Source organism: Kogia breviceps, chromosome 12 (genome assembly GCF_026419965.1).
Source record: "Kogia breviceps isolate mKogBre1 chromosome 12, mKogBre1 haplotype 1, whole genome shotgun sequence".
Taxonomy (NCBI): Eukaryota; Metazoa; Chordata; class Mammalia; order Artiodactyla; family Physeteridae; genus Kogia; species Kogia breviceps.
The window spans coordinates 90,142,489-90,154,620 of record NC_081321.1 but is presented as its reverse complement, the minus strand read 5'-3'; the positions used below and the strand labels follow the sequence as shown (position 1 = coordinate 90,154,620).

Here is a 12,132-nt window from a genome sequence, read left to right as displayed (position 1 = left end):
TGTAGTCTCTTCAAATATTTTCTCTGGTCCATTCTCTCTTTTCTCTCCTTCTGGGACCCGTATAATGCGAATGTTGTTGCATTTAATGTTGTCCCAGAGGTCTCTTAGGCTGTCTTCATTTCTTTTCATTCTTTTTTCTTTATTCTGTTCCGCAGCAGTGAATTCCACCATTCTGTCTTCCAGGTCACTTATCTGTTCTTCTGCCTCAGTTATTCTGCTATTGATTCCTTCTAGTGTAGTTTTCATTTCAGTTATTGTATTGTTCATCTCTGTTTGTTTGTTCTTCAATTCTTCTAGGTCTTTGTTAAACATTTCTTGCATCCTCTCGATCTTTGCCTCCATTCTTTTTCCAAGGTCCTGGATCATCTTCACTATCATTATTCTGAATTCTTTTTCTGGAAGCTTGCCTATCTCCACTTCATTTCGTTTTTTTTTCTGGGGTTTTCTCTTGTTCCTTCATCTGGTACACAGCCTTATTATGCCTTGTCATCTTGTCTATCTTTCTGTCAATGAGGTTTTTGTTCCACAGGCTGCAGGACTATAGTTCTTCTTGCTTCTGCTGTCTGTTGTAGAGTCTTAAAAAGTATTATTTAAATAGTAATATCACTTGAGTTCTGCTCCATATATGTTCCTACTTTCCTCTAAATTATAAATTCTTCTATTGCTTTTCCAATTATATTTCTGTCTATTGCACTTTTTTTGGTGGGGGGGGGAATGGGAGCAAACAGTTGGTGATATGTTTGACCCTGGGAAAGAAAATAATAAGATTCAGTATGGTGGCTTTAGTTACCACCAGAAGGAAAATGCCTGCCTGGCAAAGCTGTTAGAATGAATTACTTAAGGAGAACAGAGCCTGAGGTGTCTCTGCCCTAGGTGTGTGTAACCTTTGGTCAGTTAATCCATCTTTCTGTACCTTGGTTTTCTCATCTATAAAATGGGAAGGAAAAAATAACACCTACATCATAGGCTAGCTTGAGAATCAAACAAGTAAAAAAAAACACTGGAAGGTGCTTGACACATAATAAGTGCTACTTTCTGCTAGTTGCCTTTACCATAATTAAGTGAGCTGTGAAAAAACAAGTGATTTTAGTGTAATGGTTCCTACCACCTGAAGGAGGATTAAATAGGTGGGTCTTTCAGTTTTAAAATACTCATAGGCCATGTCAGTCAAGACCTATGTGTTGAAATCTATTTTCTGCCAAACCCTGTTGGGGTGGGGGAGGGTGGGCATGGCAGGAGATGAAAAAATGTAAGTAAGGCTGCTCTTTGGTGTTCTGGAAGGTCGGTGGGGTCACGTCTGCCTTGTGCTTGATCACCTTTGCTAGTCACTTATTCTAGGGTGCTCTCATTTAAGGCTCATACCATCCCCCACTACAGAGGGCAGCACTTCTGTTATAGATGGACAAAATGAAGCTTCCCCAGAGAAGGGGGCCTTGCCAAGGTCACAGCTAGTCAAGTGTGACAGCTGGATTTGCATCCAGATCTTTCTAAATGCACAGCCTCTCCTCACAACACTCCCCCTTCCTGAGAGATCACCAGCATTGCCACGCTTCTCATTCTTAGTGCCTAGCGGAGTTTGCGTGTAGGGTTTGTTTCCCTAACTTCAGAACGGAAAACTTCCCTGGGGGGGGACTTCTCAAGTCCACATTCTTTGTTTAAAGGGATTTTGCTTTTTCAGCTTTGACTTTCTCTTGCACACCCTCCAGCCCTGTGGTCTTTGATCTATTTCCAGAGGGCCATTTAGAAAATCCCTTCAGAGTGGTCACAGAAGAAAGCTTAGCCTTGACAGCTGAGGTTGGCTCCGTTGGGCGTTTATTGCCGGCAAGTTGCGGAACACAGATTCCTGAAGCCTGAGAGGGTCTCCTTTGGTTCGGATCTGATTCCGTTTCTTTGTTCGACAGACAATTATCAGGCTCTGCAGGTGACAGGCGGTAGTCTTAAGTCTTAGTGAATACAAGGTGAGTCAGACGGGGCCCCTACCTTCTGGAAACAGCAAGGCTGGTGCGGAAGGAAGACACTTAAACCAGACCATTGTCACATAGGGTTTAAGGGTTACGGCAGAGGGAAGGACACATTCAAGGGGACATCTAAACCGGCCCTTTGGTGGTCATCCCTTCCTCAGGAATCTGCAGCCTTTTATAACTGTCTGCCGTGGCAGTTCTGCTGTGTGAAGGAGGCTCCACGTGGACTTTTCTCTCCACCTCCAGCCACTGTGATGTCTGTGTTAGGAGCTGGGAGGACATGAGATTGTGTGGTCTGTTGGTTTTTAAATGTTTTTGTAAGTCACATGCCTTCCTGGTCAGGTACTCAGATGAAAGATCATTTGCCCTCTACTTGGTCTGGATTGACCTTATGCTCTTAGCATAAGGCTCTGGAGTCAGATTACACGAGAAGCATGACATATTGAGAGAGCACTGCGTCTTCTTTGAACCTGTCTCAGCCAGCCTCCTGTGTGGTCCACGATTGTCCTTCTGCAGGCTGGTTGTAGGTTGTCTGCTCCTCTCTGGTCTCCGCATGTTTGAATTGTTTCATGCTTTTCTGGACATCTTCTGTGAAAGGGTGGAAGCTACTAAGACAGTCCCTGTGGAGTGTTTCTAGGTTTTCCACTGTGATTGAGATGTAGCCTCCCACCCATGACGCTGGGGCCTCTCCGGTCTCCTTTCCCTCGAGCGTGTTGTCTGTTATCCTTGCCCACCTTCCGCAGTTCTCTCTGCCGGGACCACGGGAACTGTTTTGCCCTCTTGACTAAACGTGGATGGGTCGGCACTTTCATCTGTCCTCCCACAGAGGTCTGTGCAAATCTCAGTCATCACATTCTCGGGGTTCCTGTGGATGTTTTATGTTGGTCTTTCTTGTTAGACGGTGTTCTTTAAAGCCAACCCTCACTCTGGTCATTTTTGAAAACACGGTACCTGGTCAGTGCTTGGTACATATAAGATGCTAACTAGGTGCTCTTTTAATAAGTGTTTAGTCCAGGCTTCAAAACTCACCTAAACTGTAAAAGATACGCGTGTATGTATGCATGAGAGAGAGAGAGAGAGAGAGAGAGAGAGAGAGAGAGATCTGCTATAGTTTGTATCATCCTGCATTTGTTTATTTTGTAAAGAACTCTCTCAGTTTGGGTAGACTGCAAGACTGCAGCATCATCTCTTGGGATGAAAGGTTAGCAGGAGATTGTAGATGAGTGGAACCAGTCTCAGGACCTGCAGGGTATATTTCTCTTTTGCAATTTGCATCCATTGACAGTGCTAACTAAGAACTCAGCCCTTCCTCTTTGCTCTTTCTTTCAGAAAGTATTATGAGGGAGGCCGAGGACTCCATGCTCCGGGCAGAGAAACGGCGCTGGGATTAGGGATTGCCACTTCTGAGAGGATGCTGGGAATCTGCAGAGGGAGACGGAAATTCCTGGCTGCCTCGTTGACTCTGCTCTGCGTCCCAGCCGTCACCTGGCTTTACCTGTTTGCTGGGAGCTTTGAAGGTAAGAAAGATGCTTTCCCACAGGGAGAGGGATGGAAGGAGGAAGGAACACTGGCTGTCCCAGAGTCCTAGGAAGAACCTCCAAGTCTTCTAATCCCAGTTTCTCATTCTGTAGAACAATGGAATTTTGATGCCCGATCACAGGAAAAGATTTGCCTGGGTTTACAGAGGCGATTAGAGGGAGTCAGTAATGGGAGGAGGAAAAGATAAATACAAAAGCAAAAATAAGGCGCCCCCCTGGATGCAGCAGCGTGGCGGAGGTTACACAAACATCAGAGAGCAGCTGTGCAGGCTGATCGCGCGTCGATAAAGGGGAAGAGGTCGGGTCCTGGGGGGAATTACTTAGTTATTTGTGGAGTGAGATGTTTCATTCATTCTTTCATCTATTCATTGACTTATCTGCACATTCAGAATTTTGCTACTGTTTAACATCTATGCTAAACCGGGTACTGGGAATCCGGTGATAACACATTTGGACCTTTGGAGTGCAGTGGAGGAGACAGGTTAACACGTGATCCCTGTTCATTGCTGTACGTGATACTCTGTTAAGATAAAGCAAGCCCAGGGCGCTGGGGGAGAGGGTGATTGAGGCTGTCAGGCGTGCTGGGTACAGAAGATGAGCAGTGATGCCGACCGGCTGAGTACAGGAGCTCAGCAAAGGAGTCACCTTTCCCAAACAAATAAACGCTTATCCCTGCCGCGTTCCCGAAATCCACAGAAAAGATGAGTCTCACATCCTTCCAGCCAGCGGTTTCAAATGCAGTGCAGTGTTCTGAGTATCAAATATGGTTTTCTAAGCTTCGGGGAGGGAAGGAGTGGCCGTGTTGAAGAGCACACTTTCTGTTTATTTACCGCAACGCTTGAGTTAAATATATATATATATATATATCTCCAGGAAAGTCACTACTGTGTTTTTTTTAAACATGTCCTTTATGCGTAATTTTATTGACAGCTCAAGGCTACCTTTTAATTAGGAGTTCACTGCCTGAGGTTTGCCCTGAGTTCGCTAGGCTGAATATAAACGAGGTGGAACTCTGTGCCTGCACAGCAAGGGAAGGGCCACACCCCGCCCCTTTCCTGCCCCAGACATCCCTGGAGTAGTAGAGCTTTCATCTGAGCAGCTCGATAGATTATGCATGGCAGTGGATGGTTAATTTTTGGCAAAGAGATCAGTGGGAGGAAGGTGAGTTGGTTTTGGCACTGGAAGAGGTAGAAGGAAGCATTCTCCAGGGTTGATGGCAGAGACCGTATGAAAGAAGGCCAAGAGCATCGGTACTGGCACAGGTTTAATACACTAAAACATTGACTTTGCCAGTGTGACTATAATAATAATAGTATAACAACAATAACAATAATGATGATAACAATATACACCATAATATTTTGAGCATTTCTACATGCCTGGCGTTGTTGTAAGGACTTGACACCTGTTAGCTCTTCCTCCACTGTAATCCTATGTGGTGGGGACAGATGAGGAGGGCAAAAGGAAGATCAGCTTCAGTGACGTCCCCAAGGACCCAAAGCCAGGCAAGATGTGGCCTGGATTATTGGACTTGAGAGCTGTAATACCATGTTGTGGATTGGGCTTCAATGAGGGTAGACTTTGGGTGGGGGGTTGGGGGGGTGCTGACAAAGTGTCACATGATGTTTTTGGATGTGTGTGAGGGAGATTGTACAATTTTGATATTTCATTCATTGGTAGAAACCCAACATCAAATTATTTTGGCAAAAAGGCAGTTTGGGGACTAATAAAAGTAGTAAGTTCAAAGGTAGGGCTGGCTTCAGGCAGGGTTGGATCCAGGGGCTCCAATGATATTTTTGTAGCTCTGTCTCTCTACTTTCCTTTGCTCTACTTTTCTCTGCTATGGTTCCTTTCAAGAGTAGCTTTTCCTACACAGTGAAAGCTTTGGCTTACAACTTATCCTTACCAGTCCCTTGTAGAAAAAGGAGGACTTCCTCCCCCTAATTCTCCAGCATTACCTCTGATTGGATTGCCTCTGGTTACTCGTGGTCTGGAGAGCATTCACTGTGGTTGGGGGGAGGCTGGTAAGGGCAGCCCTGAGCCCTGTGCCTATTTCTGGTCACAGGGTAGAGTAGAGTTCCCTTAAGCATGTGGAGGGAAACTGGGGAGGGGTGGCCCCCAAAGGTAAATGGTGCAGTTCCCCAAAGAGGAGAAACTAGGAGTTGATCTGGGTTCTGGAGAACATTCATACCTCGCTGCACTTAGTGATGGGCTGATATCGACTTGAAGGTCGCTTTACAGCACCATGCTCTCTGGTCCAGCCCTGGTCGATAGAGGGACTGTGCTCCTTGACTTTGAATGATTGTATTAGGCTGGCAGATAGGTTGCATTAAATAGGGGCTGGATGACGTGGGTCCATTAACAGAAGCATTCTAGCTAGAAAGATGAAGGGGACGGATTTCTTTTACCGGGCCCAGTTAGTCCACTGGTCCACTGCATTTATTTCTGGATGCCACACTTTAAGAACAATCTAGACAGGTCAGCACATTTAGGAGAATATAGGTGAATGATCGTGTCAACTCAGACCTTGTTTCATACGAAATAGTGGCAAAAAATGGGGCTGTTTGCCTTGGAGAAGCAAAGGCTCCAGGTGTACAGGATCAGCTTCAGCCAACAGTCAAAGGGCCGTCGCCTGAAAGAGATCAGGCTTACTCTGACGGCCCCTGAATCTTTGGAGGGACGTGGCAGGGAGCCAGATGTCAAGCTTATCATAATAAGGGTCCTTCTGTCCCCTGCTGGGACGAGCTGCCCTGGGAGGCAGGGATGAGAGCTGTGCAAACGGAAGTGTGGACATCAGGGGCAATTGCACGGGGTGATGTGCCTGACCGGTCCTGACCCGGAGATCCTGAGACTAAGAAAGGCTGAGTGTTGATCCAGAGACAAAGGTTTCCTCCTCAGAGTTCCTGCCGGTTGCCCCAGGCATCGGTACACTTCCAAAAGAGCCTGCAGAGACATTCTTCGCTCTGTAGTTAAACATAACAACTTTTCAGTCCACTTACCGATACCCTTGAGTTTTCTGTTTCAAGGCAGGTGGAGCCATAAATCAGGGACAGAGTAGCTGCCTGGATTCATGGTGATGCTGTTCAGGCTTTATGTGGGTGTATTTATTTTCCAACCCTGTTTAATCTCAATGGATCAACTCCTGAGAGCAGAGTCTAGAACTCTCCCTGAGATGTGGATGCTCTTCGCATAAGGCTCTGGAGTCAGATTACGCGAGAAGCACGACATATTGAGAGAGCACTGGCTTGGGGTCAGGGTCTCAGGCTCTAAAATCAACTCGGCCAGAGTCGTTGGTGATTTGGGGCATGATCATGACTCTCTCTTTACCTCTTCCTGCTTGAAATGGCCTTGTAGAAATGAAGCTCGCCTGTCGGTGCACTAACATTCTACACGCTTATGATTCTAAGCACTGGGTTTGAATGAATTGGAAATGAGCAGAATCTTCTCCAATTAATGGGAAATAGGACAGGAGGAGGGAGTAGGCTTATTGTGATTTGCTCGGGGGTGTGGATCCAGGATCAGTGCATAAAAGGTGTGGCGAAGCAGGACCTTTCTCAGTGTAAGAAAGAACGGCTGTTCTGACACATTTGCCAGGCGTTGGAGTGCACCGTCTGGGAAAGCATTGAGACACCCCCCCCCCACCCCCCCCACTTCCCAGAGCTGTTTGTCAAAGGCCAAGTGACCATTGGTTGAGGATGCTAATCAGGGGATTGTTTTGCTGGTGCTTTAATCCTGAAGTTCCTAAATGCTACTGACTTCATTTCTTCCCACACCCTCCTTTGTTCCTGTGCCATCTCCACTAACGTCCCCAGCTACCCTTGCTCCAGGCTCTAAGCCTTCATTCTCTTCCTTCTTCATTCCCTCCATCGCTTGGTTGCCATATCCTCTTGAGTCTGATCTTGACCTCTTGCCTCTGTGTCTCTTGTTTCCTTCCTTTCGGCTCCTCTCATGCGCTGGCTCAGCTGTCTGCGTTCACCCTTCGGCATCAGGACTGATGTGGCAGCCACCTTCGTCTGCCCTCCGGCCCCGTCTCCTCGCACCCTCTTTCACGTTCCCCATCCAGCCACCCTGGACTTCCTTGAGGCTGGTGTGCACCGCCCTCGGTCCTCTGGACTTTGCACGCGTCGTTCCTTCCCCTCCTGTCTTTGCCTGCCTGCCTTAGACCCTCCTGTCTCAGCTTAAACATGACTGCCCCTCACCCTTGACTCGCTGGCTTCCTCAGCTACCCCGTCCTGACACCGCCCCCGCTCCCCGCCAACTCCTCAGCCTTTCCCCTCCCTCATACTCAGGGCACTTCGTTTTTCTCGTTTTTATAATTTCTGTCTTCACGACTGACTACAGGCATCCGGAGGAAAGTGGTTCACTCTGTCCCTCCTTCCATCTCTAGCACCTACTACGTGCCAGGAGCACTGTTTGTTGAATGAGTGGATGAGCGAAGCAATGTGCACCCTTCTGCCTTTAAGTGCTGACAGCTGTCTTCATTGCTGCCCGGATTAACTCCAGACTCCTTATCATGGCTCTGGGGTCTTTCACAGGCGTTCTCCCTTAGCTTATAATTTCTGTCTTCACTCAGGTGAGGGTGCCTCGTCCAACACGCTGAGAAAACACCTTCATTTTTGCTCTTTGTTCTTTCTGCCCAGGATACAGTTCTCTTTTTCCACAACCCTTCCTCCCAGCCTGCACCTTCAGCGCCCATGTTCAGTGTCATTTTCCTCTAATGTCTGATCCTATATGGAAACTTCTCGGACAACACTCAACCGAGGGATATTTTGCTTGTTTGCTGTCTTTCTAACCACTTGCCCGTGAGACTCTGGAGACAAGAGTCTGTTTTACTCATCATCACATTCCCACAGCCTGAGCATTGCCCTGGTGGGTGCTTAGTCAACGTTGGCAGGAAGGGATTCTGCTCGTAAAGGGCAGCAGGAACCAGTGGGAGACAAGGGCTCCTCCTGGCTCTCTGAGCATCTCTGATTTTGACACCTCAGGATATGGTGCCAGGAGCCTCACCTGCCTTCTGGTTGGGATGTTAATTCTGGGACTTGACTAGTTCTGCTTAAACACCCCTCCACTTGAATTTAGAGCATGTCTGTTATTTTCTGCCGGAATCGCCTTTTCTCATGGGCATGAGAGTTTGGTTTGTGGGGTGTGGTGCTTTCTTTTCTACCCATCAGGGAGATGGCATTCAGCTGCTGTTGAGTTAGCAGCAGGTGGAAAAGGGTGCTTTTCAGTGGTTCAGAAGAAAATTGTTCACACGTTGCCCTCTGATCCTTTATAAGCAGCTCTGCGCAGACGCCTCGTAGAGGCTTCCTGTGGTCAGGGAGGTGGGCCGGCGAGGGTGTGGGTGTTATTTAAGAGCAAGTGTCTTCAGAGGCCGCAACGTCCAGACCGTTTAAAAGCGGTGTCATGAACAGGCCTAGGATATTAATTCCTAGCCGATTCCAGTCCGCGCCTGCATTTTGTCGTTCCTGAACCCTCTTCACTGTTCATGCGCTTCTTATCAACACAAACTCCTCCTGAAATGAATGGCTTGAGAGTCGTCACGATAAATTTCAACAGGAAGAAATGAGGTCCTGACATTTGACCACGTTGAAGAGTTGCAGCGAGAACCAGAGTTGTAAGTTAAAGCGTTTTCTTTGTTTTATCGTCACAGGGGATCACGGGGCACGTGAACAGAGGAGGAGGGGAGATGCGGGCTTGACCAAACATGAGTCATTTCCCAGCCCTGCATCCCCTCTCCTCATCCGTCAGCCCAGACACGGTGCCAGGAGGTCTGTGAATTCAGACCGTGCAAGGTGCTAGCGGATAATGTGCTGAGGGTTTCATTAGCCCTTGAGGCTAGGCTGTGTGGCAGCTTTGATGGCAGCCGAGCTCTTTCGCCTTCCTGCCAATGTCCCCAGCTGAATACAGATATTACCGTAGGAGGATGTTATGGGGCATAAGAACATAGGATGCTGAATGTGAAATGAGATGGTAAGGGTAATATAAAAGTCATATTGATTTTTTTTTTTTTAATAGATCAGAAATGAAGGGCTTTCCTAGCCAGTGCTTAATAGCATCAGTGCCGGGCCTAAGCAAAAGCCTATAACAGATGAGAATGTGCAAGTGAGACTCCGCGAGTGGTGCCCCGCCACAGGGCACAGGGGCTGCGTGTGTCTGCGGTTCTTGCCTTGGGCAAAAAGGCATCTCTTCAAGGTCTTGGAATCTGAGAGGGCAGGGGAAGTCTATCACGATTTTATTTGGTTGTGAGTTGGTTGATAAGGTAACCTCTACTTTTCTTAAACCCAGCTTTTGATCTTAAAATCATACCGGTGATCCTGCCTGGGGTGGAGAGAATGACCGTGATGTGTCAGTTGGCTGCATCTCCTGGAAAAGCTCATGGCAAGAGTCTTAGACCAGGAGTCAGGAAAACTGGTTTCCACTAATCCCAGCAGCTACCTTGTATTAGTTTCCAGTGGCTGCTGGAGCCAGTTACCACGAATGTAGTGGCTTTAAAAAGCACAAAGTTATTATCTTAACAGTTTCAAAAGTCAGAAACCTAAAGTGAGTCTCAGTGGGCTAAAAAGCCAAGATGCTGCCAGGGCTGGTTTCCTCCGGAGACCCCAGGGGAGAATTCATCTCCCGGCCTTTTTCATCTTCTGAAGGCTGCTCTTTTCCTTGGCTTGTGGCCCCTTTCTCCATCTCCACGGCCAGAAGAGTAGCATCTTCAAATTACTCTTTCTGACTGCGACCTCTGCCTCTGTGGTCACATCTCCTTCTCTGATTGTGACCTTCCTGCCTCCCTCTTACCAGGACCCTTGCGGTTACATTGAACCCATCTGGATTATCCAGGATAATTGTCCCATCTCAAAATCGTTAATTTAATCACACCTGCCAAGTCCCTTTTGCCAGGTAAGGTAACATAGTCACAGGTTGTGGGGATTAGGATGAGGACATAGTTGTGGAACCATTGTTTGGTCCTCCCTCCCCCTCCCCCCCAGTCGTATGGTCCTGCATCCCCTCCATCTTGTTATTGTTCTTTAGAGACAAAGTAACCATCTCTTTTCTCATATGGACATCTTATCCTGCTCCAGGAGCTTTGGCTTCAATAATTTTGATTTGATACATGAATATCTAGCAGGACTTAGCGCTCATGGAAAAGGCATTGTATTCAGACGTGTTTGCCTGTTGAAACAATTTAGGATTATAATACATTGCCTATAATAGGTGCTTCATTGGTAACCGGTGATAGGTTAAGGTTTTCTGAAATGAAAGGGCCAGAACTTCTGCCAAATCTTTGGGGGTTCTGGTCTGGAAGTGATTTCATTTATTTTTTAGCTTCAGATACCAATTTAACAAAAGGAGGGGGATTTCATCAACCTGTTGATGGTTAAAGCGGTCTACGAATTTTAAGTAAATGAGAGCCACTTGGGTAACGACTTGGAAGACTCTTTGGTGTTATCAGCCCAACATATCGGTTCTGTCCCCAGCCGTCTACCAGAGAGACATGTGTCTGCATTAGCACAAAAGACGTGTGTAAGAGCACGTTCACACCGGTGTGTGCGAAATGCCTGTCCACAGTGAAAATAAACAGATAAATAGTGGCATATTTATATCATGAAGTACAGCAGAGCCATGAAAATCTACTCACAGATAACACTGCACAAAAGAAGACAGACACAAGAGAATAAATACTGTATGATTTGAATTATATGGGCAAACAGTAATCTAGGGGTGGAGATGAGACTGGGACAGGACAAAAAGAAGACTTTGGGGGTGCTGGCAGTAATTGAATTTACTTTTTAACCTCTGTGATTATACAGGTGTGTTCACTTTGTGACATTCCATCCAGTTTTTCGTTTATGATTTGTTTACTTTCCTGTATGTGTTTTATTTATTTATTTTTTAACCTGTGCAGGTCTTGAATAAGTACCTGAATTAAATAAGCACCTGAATTTGAAGAGCTGGTGTGGGTCTTGCATTCTTTTCAGATGAGAGGGATTTTATTAACCTTTGGGATTTAAGAATCTGTGTCACTGTTTACCTTTGAAATTCAACTGCTCTTTAAGCATGGGACTTTTCTTTGGAGATAGATGTTTAACATTTCTATGTAACCACATTTCCATTTTTTTCTTCCTTCTATACCTCACCATTTGGACATGTATTCCCCCTGTGAGGGTCTGATCACAGCTCTGACTTCAAGATTGGAAATTTGCCCATAAAACCCTAATTCTGAAAGAGTGTTTTCATCAGTTTGAAACAAGACCAGTATTCCTACCGGAACTCTGGCAATGACATAGCTCCAATGAATATAGAAATAATATTATTTCATAACCTGGGCACCAAACCACATCGGCTAAACATTCCCATCTGCATTAGTCAATAAACATCTTTGTAAAGCTGTGGTGCCTGGAAAAGAAAGGAAACTTTTACTGTATTGTAGGAGACAGGAAAACATGAAAAGGCTATGTACTATTTAAACTATAACTATAATGGAAGCAATAGCAATGTCTGTTTATTGCTTGTTAAACAGTAATTGGCTGCCTCTGGCCTGCAGATGTGTTGGGTTTGGCCTGCCAACTGCCTTTACCGTTTTTGAATTCATTATTAACAGTTAAACATTTGGAGATTGCACATAAAAATCATATCTGGCTTTT

At 46.2% G+C, this 12,132-nt stretch overlaps 1 protein-coding gene across 2 annotated transcripts in view; it reads left to right on the top strand.

The window, feature by feature from the left end:
• Positions 1–12,132, top strand: part of LARGE1 (LARGE xylosyl- and glucuronyltransferase 1) — a 582,916-nt gene that overhangs the window by 147,311 nt on the left and 423,473 nt on the right. For both annotated transcript variants that reach the window (XM_067010062.1, XM_059081736.2), the window contains exon 2: positions 3,291–3,478. In XM_067010062.1, coding sequence (XP_066866163.1) covers positions 3,373–3,478 — 106 coding nt within the window. In that variant the 5' untranslated portion in view covers positions 3,291–3,372. The remainder of the gene's footprint in view (positions 1–3,290; positions 3,479–12,132) is intronic.